General features: G+C 41.3%; 2 protein-coding genes across 2 annotated transcripts; one reads left to right on the top strand and one right to left on the bottom strand.

The window, feature by feature from the left end:
- Positions 1-328: 328 nt before the first annotated feature.
- LOC108901694 (CD63 antigen-like) lies at positions 329-3,543 on the bottom strand. The gene is made up of 7 exons (XM_018703262.2): positions 3,351-3,543; positions 2,342-2,530; positions 2,089-2,163; positions 1,846-1,950; positions 1,093-1,230; positions 923-1,006; positions 329-566 (listed from the first exon to the last, which is right to left on the bottom strand). Exons 1-7 carry the CDS (start codon positions 3,405-3,407, stop codon positions 495-497), a joined length of 720 nt encoding a protein of 239 aa, XP_018558778.1. The 5' UTR covers positions 3,408-3,543; the 3' UTR covers positions 329-494.
- Positions 3,544-7,921: 4,378 nt separating this feature from the next.
- Positions 7,922-15,993, top strand: LOC108901722 (myosin light chain kinase, smooth muscle-like). The gene is given in 18 exon segments (XM_018703334.2): positions 7,922-8,070; positions 9,016-9,159; positions 9,302-9,454; positions 9,588-9,726; positions 10,126-10,179; positions 10,302-10,432; positions 10,533-10,689; positions 10,875-11,186; positions 11,300-11,396; positions 11,519-11,722; positions 11,910-12,127; positions 12,951-13,074; positions 13,641-13,793; positions 14,173-14,302; positions 14,482-14,563; positions 14,745-14,782; positions 14,784-14,886; positions 15,363-15,993. Coding segments are annotated over 16 exon segments (2,223 nt in total). The 5' UTR covers positions 7,922-8,070; positions 9,016-9,159; positions 9,302-9,379; the 3' UTR covers positions 15,569-15,993.
- The last annotated feature ends 75 nt before the right edge of the window (positions 15,994-16,068 follow it).

Genomic DNA, 16,068 nt, shown 5'->3' with positions numbered 1-16,068 from the left:
TAAAGGATCTGAATACCTCTTCCACCACTGCCACTGTTTGATATCCTCTCCTCAAGATCGATATAGTGATTACAAATACATTGTGTGCAATTCGCTGATGTCATTTTACTTGATGTTGCTGCCATTTACTGTTTTTGGGGATACTGTGAGTAAGAGCCAAGATGTCTATAAGCTTAAGAAATAATTTTGTGATCAGCAGTGCAATAATTTGAACATTGAGCCCTCTGGTCGGGGCATGAAGTGATGGTAGACATGTGAGTTAGAGATCAACTGCTGAACATGCAGACTGAACCACACAACCACCTGACCAGAATGTATCAGACATTTATTGAGCGTAGTCATAGTAAGCATGAAATTTGTTATTGTAACAGCTGTTGTCAGTGTCATTGAGAGCAATAAATGAAACCATTTCCATTTGTCCAGAGCACAAGCAAAGAAAATAGAACAAATCTGAGCAAAAAAATAAGATGTCTGTGCTTGGACTCGATGACGCATCAGCTCATGTTTTCATAGTTTTTTCGTTTTATGTCCAGACACAAGCACACCCCGACTAACACTCCAAAAACCTGTAACAAGAAAAGGTTGTATGTTACTGGCAGCAAATGAACTCAGAGATGGGTCAAAAGGGCTCTTTTCTCTCTCAGTAAATTCTAATTAATTCTGGATTTCACCACCCAGGGCAAACAGGATGAGACAGGCTTTATTGTCATTCCTGTCATCTTCTTCTTGCTTTTCTTTTCAAATGTCTGCATTACCATCGCTCACATGAACATCTTCTCATGCAGAATGTCGGAAGTTGTATATAAATCATTTATTTAAATGAATTACTAAATCATGTGAGGAAATATATGTGATTAACTGTACCATCAGACATGATGTCATATCACTGAAAGGTGTATAAATTCAACCATAAACAGTTTACCTCTGTGACTCCTAGAGCTATGCAGACAGCACCAACCCACATCAAGTTTTTGATCAGAAAGATCTTGATAGCCCAGATACAACCCTGAGGAGGAGCACACAGTCATTAAATAGTGTTAACAGAATTAACATGAAATGGCTGTGAACGTGCAATGAGACTTCCCAGCAGACCTTTTTGTGCAATTTTGTCTGGTCCTGTCCACAACCCTCACTCTTCGTTATGCAGCAGGAGTCCGGCACGGCATCGTGGTTTTCCCAGCCCACGCTGCTGGACCAGTCGGTGTGGCCGTCTGCACCGCAGCATTTGAACTGTAACGTGGTTTACAATACGTGAGGATTGTAATTTGTGGACCTGTTTCATTCATGGTGCACTGTATAAATGACAAGTTCTTCATGGGTGCTATAGAGGAGCAAGTATTTCTCTGAGATTTAGTTTGAATTCCAGTATTGAAATCATGTGCTTCTTTGTCAATTTTAACACCTCGGAAATTTTTACATGACGAATGTTTTCCACTCATCATGGGCACGGTGAGAGAGAGACACTTTCGTCTCCACAGATTAATGTAGTTACTTGGAAAGCATTGTCTTCCTACAGTGTATATCATATTATGATTACCAACCAGGCAAGGCGGACAACCACCCTGGGGCCCCAGACTTTTAGGGCACCTTAAGGTTCACCTTATAACTATATACAGTGAAATGATAACAGCCTTAAGGCAATACCTGAATGATGACCGTATCTGGAGACGTCATCTTGAATAGGGATTCAAATATAATGAATATTTTACTCTTACATACACAGTGTACAGTAAGTGGAAGAAACAGGGGTTGCTTCAGGGCCCTCTATTGGTTTCCACACATTCTCTTCAGTCTGTCAAGTGCCTCTCACAAATACCAAAACATGGAGCTCTGCATTCATGTCACCTTCTCCTGAATTCTGTTGATGGCGTGTCTGTCCTCCGGGCTGTAGTCAGTGATCACCGCATGTGCTTTGGTATTGATAGCACCGTTCATCTGTAAGAGGGCAGTCTACAGAGAGAATATGGTTGACATATTATTTTCAGTGCTAGAACTTTTTTTTATTTAAGGACATGGCACCACTTCATTCCTTAAGAAACACTGTAAATGTTCATTCAGATAAGATCGGGCAGGATTTCAGTGTCTCACCCTGCTGCGGAGTATGTAAAAGGCAGCGCCTGTGAGTACCTCCAAAAGGATGATCACTATCAGGATGCAGATGAACTAGTTGATGAGGAAACAGAGCGAGCAGAGTTAAAGGTCAGTCATGTCTTTATCTCCCTTAAATAAACCTTATAACAATCTTCTGATGTGTCATGTTAAAGACAGAACTGACACTCACACTAACATCCTCCCTGGGAGACATCTCTCAACCCCTATTATAAAGCATCATGTTACTTACACAAGCCACCATAGAAGAATTATTCAAAAATGCCCCAACATGGCCCAAGAGGGAGATGAGGGCTATGGTGACACCCACAGCAATGAGGACTATGGCGATTTTAGACAGGCCACTCCCTGCAAATGTGCCGATCTGAGTGTAAGTCGAGTACTGCAGCGCTCCAATGGTAATGAGGGCAACCCCGGATGCCTGAAAAACAAGTTTAACAGCTGGATATTAATTCAGCACTTCATATTACAACATTAACCCCAGTCAACACAGTTCTGCTGGTGATTTAATGGCAGACAGCTGTCAGTCTGATGCAATACAGGGCTGATGCATCCTATTGAGGAAGATCTCTCAGATACATTTTATGAAATTTTATCGCTCATTATACCAGTCACAGCTCTCATTTTTCTAAAATGTTTTTCAAAAATTTTCTCTGAAATAACATTTAAAAAGAAGCCATTCTGTGATGGTGGGTTGCTTTTTCCCCCCACACCAGTTTTTGCACATGCAAGGGACCACCCAGGACCCCCTGCTGGTTCATTTGACCAAACTTTGGACTGATTATCTTTGGTATTTGTAACCGCTCCCTTTCTTTGGCCCAACCACGGAGACCCCTGAGACCATCTAATATGAATATATTTGATATGGTTGGAAAGAAAAATGATTTCTCTTTCAAATTATGCCATAAATTATTTTCATTCCCCTGCCTCCTCTTTTATTTCTTTGCTTAGAATAAAACTGAGGGATTAAGGCTACAGCAGACTTCCTGTACTTCTTCAAAGCATTTATAAGACAACTGTGCATTGTCATGAAAGTGACATAGATTTTGTCTAATAATTTGCTGTAGGATTTAGAAGGGACAGTTTTGGCATAGTGTAATTAATTTAACGTGTAATTCACCCATATCAATCTAAAACCACTAATAATGATAAATCCAGTCTTTTGCAGGGTCCCACTTTGTTATCAGCCATCACCATTTACAACACTTTTATTCATAAGTCACATAAATCACATTACTTACCAAGAAGAGCGTATTGAAGAAAATAAACCAACATTTAATGTTGCAAAATGAGCACATCGTGAGGACGTGATGCAGGTAATCCAATTCTTTTTGAAATACGTTAAGACCAGAGACACAGCTACAAACTATCCTCTAAGTGTCAAAGTGTGAACAGAGGCTGGCTGAGCATCTAGAAGGAATTCTGTAGTGAGTGTGTCACATGACCTTATGAAAATGAGCAGGTAGCCTGATAACAACTGGTATATCTCACAAAAACATAAAGTCCCTGTCAGACTATTTGAATAGTCGTATTGCTAGAATACAAAAAGTACCATAAAATATGATAATCTAAATATTGAGTAGTAGCCTCTATACAGAGGGAATAGAATGTGAATAATGATACATTATTATAATGTTTCTGACATTCATTTTGTAGACAAGAGCAGCAGTTTGCATGACTCCTAAAGCCAAAGTTTGGCTCAATGGGAGAGGTGTATAATCTAGAAAAATACATGGATATATGGTCCTACAATTTAAGAAACAGTGATTTAATAAGTTCTTTAAAAAGTTCTCTTTACACTTTTCCTCTACTATCAGCAGTTACTTAAAAAAGGATGGTAAAGATTTTGTTTTAGAAATTAATAGATAATCTGAGTAACACTATTCCCATATACAGGAAGTCCCATTACTGTATTGTTATGAGCTGAATTGCAGAATTAAACTATTCAAGATCACACACTTAAACTTAAGCTCCCTAAAATATTTGATGAATAAACAGAAGATCAGCAGTTTCTGTCTGATCTTCAAACAAACTGTGTGTACAAGCCATCTGACTACTGGAACTTGCTTCAGGGTGTCTTCCATCCTTTTGAGGACCAAGCTCTCCCCCAGAGTTTCTCCACCAACATATGCATTCGAAGCAGCTGCAGAACCTGATCTGACTCCAACGGGCTTGAAAAGGACAGAGGCCTCTGGCTGCAGCACAGTAACCTCCGAGTGAACGACCGTGAGGATGCCTCTATATCGTGCTGCCAGAGCATCCTCTGTTCCTCACATCTTTTTTTGTTTGTTTTTTCTGCCTCCATCCCCTCTGTGTTTTTCTTTGCCCCCATTTTCTGCTTTCTTAGAGCTCAAGCCAGAGTGCATCAGGCTGTGAAGAACCATGCTGCTTTCTAATTTCAGACATCATCTTCTGTTCTTTACTCTGTCCTCATTATCCACTGAATCACAGCAGGCGCTTTGTACATATATGATGAGGAGGGTGATGACAAAACAAACTGAGTCACAAGGTTTTCCCCAAAGAGCTGGAAATATTAGAAGGACGCAGAGAGGGTTGTCTGTCTGTCATGACATTAGATTATCTGTTACAGGACAAGTCATTCAAGTGTACACATGAGTGTGTGGTTTCTGGTGCTCATCACTGACTCTCTGTCTGTGTCGCCTTATCTGCCTGTCCTCATTTGCCTGCAAAGAAATTCAGGCTGAATAGATAAAGACGAATATTTAAGATTACTGCAGCTGAGTCTGCGACACTTCTCATGGTCTTGAGAATGCATATTACTTTGTAATTTCCAAATAATATTTAGGGACTTCAGCGGACTTCACTGCTCTTCGATTTAACCATCTCCTCCCTGTATGTTAATTAATCCTGGGTGACAGATTTTTATCATTTCTGCAGTGTGAGGAACACAGCCACAGGAGGGCTCCATTTTACATTTTTTAAACCATACAATCACTTTAAATCCCTTATGAAACAGCTACATTACTAATATTTGGCCTGCCTTCACTTCAGCTTCACAGAGTGATGGAGCGATGGAGACTGCAATAGTTTGAAAGAGTCTGTGGGAACAGGATGTGAAATACTTTACACAGGGCCTGCATGTCTTTGACAGGACTTAATTGGAACAGGAAGTGAAATGATTACCATAGTTGGGATGTTGTGTCACAGAGAGAGAACACTGTTCTTTCCTCTCTTTGCTTTTCCTGTTTGGAATTCCAAGACTTTTGACGACTTTGATGATTTCTGTCCGATAAGGCAAATTTTCTGGGGAAAAAAAAGTGGGGGCTGCGAGGCCGTGCCACTCACTGTACAGAAAATATATAATAGAAAACCCTTTGAACAATAGTGCCATTATTCTGTGTGGGGACAGATCCATATAGGGCAAAGGAAAAGTACCACTGAATGCACTAAAACATATTCTGTGGTATCTTGTTTTTCTTTTTTTCTTTTTTTTTGCCTTATATGGCTCTTTCAAAAGAATGTGCCAAAGCTGAACTCCAGCACTTTTCCATGGGTGATGGATGATGTCCCATCACATTTTATCTCCACACATAAAAAAATAAATAAATCATCAGGTCAAGACCAAGAGCAGTCAAATCCAAAACATTGCATATTTTACATTTAACTACATATTTGGGCAAAACTGAGTTAAAATCAATATTTGTCACAGGAGGGTGTATATAAAAAACAGCATGCAAAATTACAATAAACACAAATAAGCCAGGGACCTGCCAGTGAACAACCTAAGACTGGTTTATTTAGGCAAGTTAAGACCAGAATCTGCCATGGGAATCTGCAAATTCTTGGGGAGAAGAAAGACAGAAAAACATGAAAAAATATATGTAAAATTTGGATTGGATTATTTTCCCTGCTACCTTTAGATTGCCTGAACATAGAGTGCAATATCTAACCTTAATTTAGATATAATATTCAGCCAAAAAAGGCATACAATTAAAGTTTTACAGCTTAAACCTGCTTACAATAGCCCTTAATTTATTTATTGAACCACTTCTCCATAAACTGTCCTCACTGAAGAAATGAAACAGAAAATGTTTGTGTATGTGTGTGCATTCAGGTACGTTAGTAACATTTCTTCATATCAGAGGGCTTATATGAGGGTATTGCATGACTCTGTCCACCAGTAAACAGTTAAGCTTTCATTGATGTCTGGTCCATCAATCAGCATGCTTTTAGCACCAGGGGACATGTTTGTAGTCTAAAGTAAATTATGCGCCTCCCACCATATGGTACTATTTACGCCATGCATACCAGTCCCTGTAATAGTTTCCTTACATTCTTGCACTGACCACTGCTGAGTGAAATGTGTCCATTTAAAACTGCAACATACACCAGTCGGCCACAACACTGAAACCAGTTACCGGTGACCGGCGCAGTCACTCAAAAAATATTATGCACCCACTGTTACTGTTGTTGAGGTGTCGTAAGCATGCTGCTCAAGAGGCAGTTGTCTTTGTAATTTACCAGTAACATGCATCATTTATCTAATGTTAATTCCATATTAAACTGTATGAGTAGTTATTGGTTTACAGTTATACATCAGTGTGTGGTGTATCTAGACAAATGATAATGAATCATATGCTTATTGTACTGAATGGCACATTGACTAACTCATAGAGAAATACAATATAGTATAGTAATGGTGACAGGGCTAAAAGTTTAGATTCCTATTGATCTAATCGTGTGATTTTTTTCTTTTACTTACTGAAAAAAATGAAACTAAAACAGTGAAACTGCTGTTTGAGATAGTAACAGAGAAAAACAAAACCCTAAAGGCCCGTCAACTAGCCTCACAAAATTTGAATAATGAAGGGAAAACCACTCTGTGGCAAACAATTGTCCAACACAAAGGTAAGTGAAAGCACACCTTGGAGACACACCCAACCAGCAGCTTTTACCATTTCCACATCAATAGAGTTAAAGGTCTCTTATACAAGTGGAGCTCACTGTTTGTGGTTACATGGTCTCACATCTCCACTTTCATTCAAAGAAACTCTAGCCCAGAAATCCACAGTTTCAAATAGTCACTTCAGTGATCTGTCTACATGTTGTCTGTCGCGCAGCAGAGCAAACGCTCACAGAAAGCTGCCCTACTGGCTCTCCTTGATTCCTGCGGTGACTCTGTCAGTGCAGCTCAACAGTTTGCTGAGTGTTGACAGGGTATAGGTGTTTTCACGGGATGAAAATGCCTACGAGAAGCTGAGAGTGGGAATCTGGGATTATGTTCTGAGAGGAGAAGTAATCTTTATGTAGAGTGGCCTCAGGTAAAATATACTTTTTATACTACTTTGGTGTGTGTTTCTTTTATCACTATCCATCTTGTTGTTCTCAGTTTTCTTCAGAATGACTGTTTCTCCCACTCATTTCCTCTTCTCGCTTACTATCTCTCTTGTTTTCTATCTGAGGTGTGTCTGTGTGTCTCCTTCCCTCTGTTCTCAGTCCAGAGGGACAATGGGGACTGGACATGTGTGTTTTTAATTGGCCTTCTGATAAAAAAAAAAAAAAAGAAAAGAAAAGAAAAAAAAACTGTCTGTTTCCTGTGTACTGTGGGGCTGAGAGTGGGTTGTGATTTCAGAGGCAGCCTGAAAGCAGAGGCTCCTCCTGTAAAGCATCTGAGAGGATGTGTGAATAGAGGCAGCGCAACTATGCTACACATCACCTTAACACTATACTTAAATACTGAGTAATACAAACCACAAGAAAGCGAAGAAGAGGAAGTCCGACATAGGAGTGATTGTGTGAAACTCTTGTCTGCTTATAATTTCTACTCAAGGATGGATAAGGATGGTAAGAAGCCAAAGACCTATGTGTCTACTTTCCGGTTGGCCCTCAATCCTAAAGCCAGACCTCTCTGTGTGGGGAAGAGAGAAAAAGAAAATGGACTGGATACCACTAACACGGCAGCGATGGGAATCAACAAACTGAGAGTCTCATCTGCAACAGGTAAACGCTTGAAAAGTTGACTCACAGACCAGCTCAGCTATTTTTAATGTGATTTAATGTGATGGTTTTAATTCTCTGTGTTAATGAACTGGGCACACTGTTTAATATACTACAATATATATTCATAGCATTTCGCCACAGTCACACTCCATCCAGAGCCTCAGCCCACTGCAGCCCCTGCAGGCGCCTCCTGTTTTAATTTGAACTTGTTTAACTTGAACCCTTTCCACGAAGGCATTACAAAGGCCTATCAGGATAAGCAGGAACACTGGAATATGTTAGATTGTAAACTATACTAATGATGAGGTTAGCCACCCTGGGGCTAGTTCACTTCTTGTCAAAAATTATTTTAAAAAATGTGTCATTTTTGTAGTTGTTGTGACAGTGTAGTGGTCTAAGTTGTTTTAAGGAAATTGCACTCTAAGCGTGTAGGAATACTTGTCCTTACCCCTTCGGTCCCCCAGATGTACAAACACACACACTGATGACATTCCATGCTGGTGAACACATCCTGCTGGACATTCCAACACCACAAATACACATGTGTAAACACACATATGGTGGGAAAATCTTGTTAACACCATGTCAAATTCCCCCTACACTTGCACCTACAACCATACACCCACAGGTAACTGACGAGCTGAAACGTAATGCGGATTTGCCTGGTGGCAAAACAGATGAATGCATTAACATTTGCAACCACATGTCATCTACAGTGATCAGTTACATCATGTCTATGCTGAAAAAGCCCCTACAATCTATATTTGCTTGGTGTTACATAACATCCCTACATTGAATCGTTAGCTCAAGATTTTTGTTTTGGATAAAGTGGCCTGTTGTGATTGGTCAGCGGTAGAGGAAACACTGATGTATACAGTGTACAATCCAGTGAGGCATGACTGAAAACAAAACCATTGTCCTTGACTTCTTATTTCTGTTAAGAAGCCAGGCAGACGCAAGTCCAGGCCCTAACATCACCTCACTTCAAAGAACCACTCCAGGACTGTACCGTCTGCGAAGGAAGCGATGCTACATTTCAAGGTGTTGTCACAGGAAGTTGGCCTCTGAGAATTTCCTGGCAACACAATGGTAAGAGACTGATGATCTCACCTTGAGAATGTCATTGTAATGATGTGAAGAAATGATGTTAGAATATGTAGGTGTATCCTACATTTAAGATTCCAGACTGTGGTAAAAACATGTGTTTGTCCATTGTTATCTGGTCATTTAGGTGTGAAGGTGCCTTCACGTAATACTTCCTTCAAAGATGGCGTTGCCGTTCTGGTTCTGACCCGGTGTTCCCGTGGAAATGCTGGGACGTACACCTGCACAGCTGAGAACGCTGCTGGAAAACAGTCAAGCAGTGCCGTGCTACACGTCACAGGTAAAGTGGGAGAAATGTATCTCATTAGAAATTCCTCACAAACATCAAGCGCAGCATAACTCACCCTTAAATGAACCACACTGAACTGAACTGATCTGTGTGCAGTAAACCTGTTCCACTCTGTTTGTAAAAGAAGCAGCAACAAAGGAAATCCCCAGATCAAGCAACCATGAGCACAGTGAAGGTCACATTCACGGCTGCATCACGTGAAAATACCCAATTGTCCCCAGCTTCTAAAGGGAAAAGCCAGCACAGAGAAGAAAAGAACAAAGGTAGATTGATAACTTTTGTAATAAAAAATCTTTGTATTGTTACACACCCACAAACTCTCCCTTCTCTCTGCTTTTCTTCTTGCAGTGAATACTTCTGTAGAAATAATACAAATTAACAGTATTTATGAAGATAATACAGGGCAGGGAAGTAGCAGCAAACATGCACAGCAACAAGTGAAACTGTGATTGACGTGTTCTGTTTTGTTAAGATTTTTTTTTTTTATTATTTTACTCATTTCTGTTCCAGTGTACCCACACAGCAACTACCTCCCCATTCAAAAGTGCAATACTTTAGCAGTTTGCCGCTGCAACCAAACATGACTGCACATGTGTGATTGGTTAGATACTTCTTAAATCCCCCTATCATAACGCACACCTGTAAGTCCACCTACCTTTCAGTCTCCACAGATATCACAGATGCCAACCTTCACACAGAAGTCTCCACTAGCAAGGGTGAGCTGAAGGCAATGCAGCAAGTTAGCTAAAAGTTTATAGCTTTTTCTATTTACCTTCAGTTTCAGGCAAATTTCTCAAGATAAACTCTTGAAAGCAAACAAACTCTTCCTTTTCCTCAGGGCCTCCTGTGGAGTTTCGAGACCCCCCTGAGCAGGTGGAGGTTCGGGTAGGAGAGAAGGCCCGGCTACATTGTGAGTTCATTAGCAGCTGTGTCCCTGTGGCCTGCTGCTGGATTTACAACAGAGACAAAGTAAGGATGTTACGGTCCCAGTGGTTGTTTTATAGTATTGATCCATTTGTTTGTATTTTGGCTTTGAAACCCTTTGTCTTCTGTTCCTCTTCCTCTTCAGGTGGTAGTAAGAGGACCAAGGGTGTCTGTCGGGAGCAGTAAGACTCAGAGCAGCGTGGAGATCTCTAAGGCCTGTGCAGAAGACACAGGCTCGTACACTGTCGTAGTACGAAACCGAAAAGGCTCTGCCCAGCACACTGTCTCCCTCAGTGTCATAGGTGAGACTCAACTTTTGTCTACAGTTCTCTATTTACAGTAGATATTCAGGGTTTCGGTGATTTGAGATGATGCAGTGTTTGTTGTTCCCTAAATGCATGCACAGACACTGGACATTAAGAAAAGAGTATCTCATTGATAACTCTTATAGTATTTTCAAGTATTTTGTTCTTGAATTTCTCCTCAGACCGACCTGATCCACCAGCATCCCAACCCGTCACTTCCAAGCTGTCCACCAAGTCTCTGGTCCTGTCCTGGTCTGGCCCCAGCTACGACGGAGGCACAGCTGTGCTGGGTTACATTGTGGAGGTCAGACAAGAGGGCCTGACCAAGCCCCAGAGCTGGACTGAAGTATCAACCCGCTGCAAAAACACGTCCTACCACATCCGCTCGGGCCTGGAGCCTCAGGGGCAGTACCGCTTCCGTGTCAGAGCCTACAACTCAGCAGGGGTCAGCGAACCGAGCCAGGAGTCTGACTGTGTCAAGATGGCAACGACGAGTGAGTGATGTGTTGGATTTGTGTTTGATATGTTGGATTGGAATGTCATTTTATTCTTGTGGATTTAATTTTGTGATGTCTGTCGTGGGCAAATTTTTTTCCCGTATCTCTAGAGGAAAAGAAGGAAGAACCTGAGACGTATGTCACCGTGACCATTGACACAAAACACAAGGTCAAGGATCACTACAATGTGCATGAACAGCTGGGAGTGTAAGCAAGGATTCTTTGTATTTAAACATACTTAAATTTACCAGATGGACAAGATTGACAGTCAGTTATGATCATATAAATTGCCATTGATGTCCCTTATTTTGGATGTTTTATTAAATCAGAGGAAAGTTTGGCCAGGTATTCCGGATGACCCATAAAAAGACAGGCCAGGAGTGTGCAGGGAAGTTCTACAGAGCCCGGACCTCCAAGGAAAAGGCAGCGGCCCGCAAGGAAATTGAACTGATGAACTGTCTCCACCACCCAAAACTTGTCCAGTGTCTGGCTGCCTATGACACACGCTCAGAGATGGTCATGGTCATGGAGTAGTAAGTAAATGGAAGGGCAAAAGTGAGGTTGATCTGGGTGGGACACAGACACAAGCAGCCAAAGTAAAAAATGAAACTACAGAAGTACAATTTTTATAAGTACTGATTAACACGAGAATGCCATTAGTACGGCAGTTGAGATTTATTTTTGATGCATGGACCTGAACAGTGTTGTCCCTCTGCCCAGCATTGCGGGCGGAGAGCTCTTTGAACGCATCGTGGACGACAACTTTGAGCACACAGAGCCCACCAGCGCCCGCTACATGCAGCAGATCCTGGAGGGCATGCAGTACGTCCACAAGCAGAACATCATCCACCTTGATCTGAAGCCGGAGAACATTGTCTGTGTGGACACCACTGGCACACGGATTAAGATCATTGACTTTGGCTTGGCCAGTAAACTGGGTGAGTTTGACTGATTTGTGGAAACAGTCTCATATTTAACTCACTGGGATCTCATGTCCTTATATGGTAAATATGAAACAAAATACACCAAATAAATAGGACTATTATGAGAGGGCGGTCTGGAAAACAGCTGATTTTGTGTTTACTTAATTTTTGTAGCATTTATAGTTATTCACTAGAGACACTAAATAAGTCACCATGTGTGTATTCTACTGAACAACATATCCTGTGTGTATTCTAGTAAAGGATACAGAAAAAGCCAAAGGTCCTTATAAGGCCTGTTTGCACACAAACAAGGGCTGGTGACAGTTGGTGCTTTTTCAGCCAAAGCTGCTGCCATCAGCTTGAAGAATGAGGTGCTTCCTGCTATGGTTTATACAATATGATTACTTAAAGATTCTCGGCTGCAAAAACATTGCATCTGGATTAATTGATGCAAGTCTATCTTTTGAATTTCGCTGACCTCACACAGCAAGGTCAACATGGGTTCACTCATTTTTAAGCATGACAAAAATAACGAAAGATAACATCAATGACTGTTCTCTAAATTCCTAGGTGTCTACCAGTGCCAATTACATCAGGACAACGCCTTAAATAGGCAACTGCATCAGTATTACTTCAATTCAATAAATGCAGCAAAGCATGTGAGGCCAATTCAGGCAGAACATTTTGGTGACACTCTAGACCTAACAGCTCCAGACTGGGTGTGGTCTGTTTTTGAGATTAGAGCCATCTGTAAATAGGCAAATACAAACAAAGCAAATGCCAAACACTGAGGGTGACATTTTGAATGTGTGCTTCTTACTCTCGTCCCGCTCTTCAGAGGATGGTAAACCTCTGATGGTGATGCATGGCACACCTGAGTTTGTGGCTCCCGAGGTGATCAACTATGAGCCTGTGGGTCTGGAGACAGACATGTGGAGCATTGGAGTCATCTGCTTCATCTTGTAAGTTGAACAGCGGTGGTAGTGGTTACAAATAGAGCCACAGTAACCTGTCCTAAAGGGGAAAAAAAATGGAGGGAGGAATATTTTGTGTTATCATGTCATCTTCATAAAATGTGGGGCAGAATAACCCACCTTAAATGTTACATATTTATCCTTTTGCCTTGATATTTTTTTCTATATGTCATTTCAAAGCATTAAAAAAAAAACATATCCCAAACCTGAATTCCTAAACTAATATAAATGTAATTAAGTAAATCTGAATAATCTACACAACCCATCTGAAATAACAATATAAATGCAGATCTGGCACCATCTCCTGGTGACAACCTCATATTTCCACAGCCCCCCCATAGCAACAATCGTACTACAGTTCTTTTAGTGTGCATGAACATTTAATGCCAAAAAATGCATTTGTGTGTTGAAATAGACCAGTATTTCCATTGTTGGTGAGTACAGACAGACAATCAAAGCAAGGATATCCTCTCTGTGCAGAAACACAGTGATGCCTCCCAGAAAGTTTTTTTTAATCCTATGTTTATACTGTATATGGTTATTTTGTGTCCTAGGCTCAGTGGAGAATCTCCCTTCCAGGGCAACAGCGATGCTGAGACTTTTGCTCTTGTGACCGCTGCTAGCTATGAGTTTGACGAGGAAAGTTTTGAGGACATCTCAGATCAAGCCAAAGACTTTATCAGCTCCCTGCTGAAGAAAGACCAGAGGTTGGTTTGTTTTCTTTGGAAATTCTAACAGTGGTTACCTCTCTGGTAATTATAACTAGTGTTCCCAAACTGCTTGGATTCAAATACCTGTTTTTGATAGACTTAGAAAGTTTCAAGCTCAGTACTTATGAGAAACTGCTACAAGAGTAGGTGTTCCCTCCAGCTGATATAGCCTCATCATGAACAACATATTTATTCCTTGTGACATTTGCAGAAAATTTGCATGGTACCAAACCATTTAGCAAGCTCTGAATACAAGTATGGGAGTCAGGGTGTTATTTATGCAGCAGATAATCCACAGCTTCAAGACAGTGGGCTCAGGAGACGTCTGGCAGCATTTACCAGCCTTTGCTTCTCCCTCTGTCCACTTGCTCAATAGATGCAGATTGTCATGTACAGGGGCCCTTGCCCACCCCTGGATGGCCTCTTTTACCCCTCTGAACCGTAGACCCACCAAGTCCCTCAGAAAGGAGAAGATGAGGCGTTTTCTGGCCAAACGCAAGTGGAAGGTAACGCAATCGAAAAATGACCTTAGTGGGTTTAGCCCAGCATTGGACAGATGTGCAATTTTTTTTAAATCAGGGCTTCCATATGATGACCTTTTTAAATCCATTATGCTATATAGGCCTAAAGCTTGAATATGAGTGTAATTTGTCATCCAGTGCTATTTGTCCTTTTAAACTTCTAGAAAACTGGCAAGGCTGTTTTGGCCCTACAGCGGATGGCTAACCTCTCCAACAGGCCAGACTCTCCTGGCAGCTCCTCAGAGGGTAAGACAGATAAAGAGACACACATGCGCACACACACACAATGCCATCCCACATCCTAGAGCTACATACATATGGCAGATGACTCACAGTTTCAGATTGTCACTTCAAGTTTACCCTTTTGTGATCAGTAAAGCCTTGTTTCCCTTTTATTCACCATCATCACCCTCCCTCTCTCATGCAGAGCCAAGCTGGAGCCAAGAGGCAGAGGAGGCTATCCAAGTCGCTGGATAAGCAGCTACAGAGTGAACCTTCCTTCCAGCAGGCCCTGAAGGACACCACCCTTCCTAAAGGAGTGACTGCTCAGCTAAGATGCCTTGTCAATGGTACAGTGACAGAGCTGTGATGCACTTCATTAGATAATGGCCTGCCTCATTCCACAAGGGACAAGGTCAAAAAAAAAAGAAAAAAGAAAAAGAACAGAGAGGCTTTGATTGCAGGAGAATGAGACCTAACTGGCTAAACCTAAAGCTGCTTATACTAACAATGAATCAAATAACTACGTGTATTTAAATGGGGATTTTGTGTGGGTACGAACCCATAATTATCACCTGGCTCTACAACTCAAACCAGTTCTACAGAGGCTTGAACAGAAAAGCAACAGTTAAAGCCACTTTATAACCTTTATTTTTAATAAACTCAATAGGCTTCAGGCATATTGAACGATATTGTTGCATTGAAACCAGCCATCTTTTATCCAATCACTTCAGACATTTGATGTCGGTATATTTGATTATTTAATGTCCAGTGGCCTGTTTTATGTTCTCAATTCTGCAGTAACGTCTTATCGTCTCGTTCTAAGGTTACCCGCAGCCGAAGGTGAAGTGGCTTCAGAACGACAAGCCGGTGTCTGAATCGAGCAGAGTGACCGTGGAGCAACGGGAGGACGGCCTCTGTTCTCTTGTTCTGGCTGATCTGAAGCTTTCTGACTCTGGGGTTTACGTGTGCAGAGCAAGCAACAAGCTGGGGGAAGCGATGTGCTCTGCCAAACTCAAAGTGACGATGTGACCCCAGTGACTTAAAAAATTCCCTCCTCTAGGAAGGGGTTTCTCTAGAAGCAGAGTTATTTTTACGGTTTGATGAAGCCTGGACTTTGAGATGTCATGTCTGTACATGGATGGAGAGACGCCAGTACCACAGAAAATGGTTGCATTCATACAATTGGTTTTGGATACATATACCCAGAGTCCTTCGTTTCACACATCACCAGTTACTAGCGCACTTACGAATTAAGTTTTCTTCAATACGCGTTCAGGATGTTCAGCTACCAGTGCACAAGGTTTTGTTTTACTGAAGTAAGGTGATATTATTTTACTGTGGCTGAGCTCAGCACCGTTCACACAGCGAGTCACACAAAAACTGTACATTTTGCACATTTTACATATTGTTCAGGTGTAAATGATTTAAGGTCATTAAAGCTAAAATCAAAATGACTCGGCTGAAAGTGAATGATTTAAAATTCTGATTTAAAGTCCTACTTTTTTCAGATCCAAAAGAACATACAAGGT

The sequence above is a fragment of the Lates calcarifer genome, linkage group LG23, assembly GCF_001640805.2.
Source record: "Lates calcarifer isolate ASB-BC8 linkage group LG23, TLL_Latcal_v3, whole genome shotgun sequence".
NCBI classification, from domain to species: domain Eukaryota; kingdom Metazoa; phylum Chordata; class Actinopteri; family Centropomidae; genus Lates; species Lates calcarifer.
This window is presented reverse-complemented; position numbering and strand designations above follow the sequence as displayed.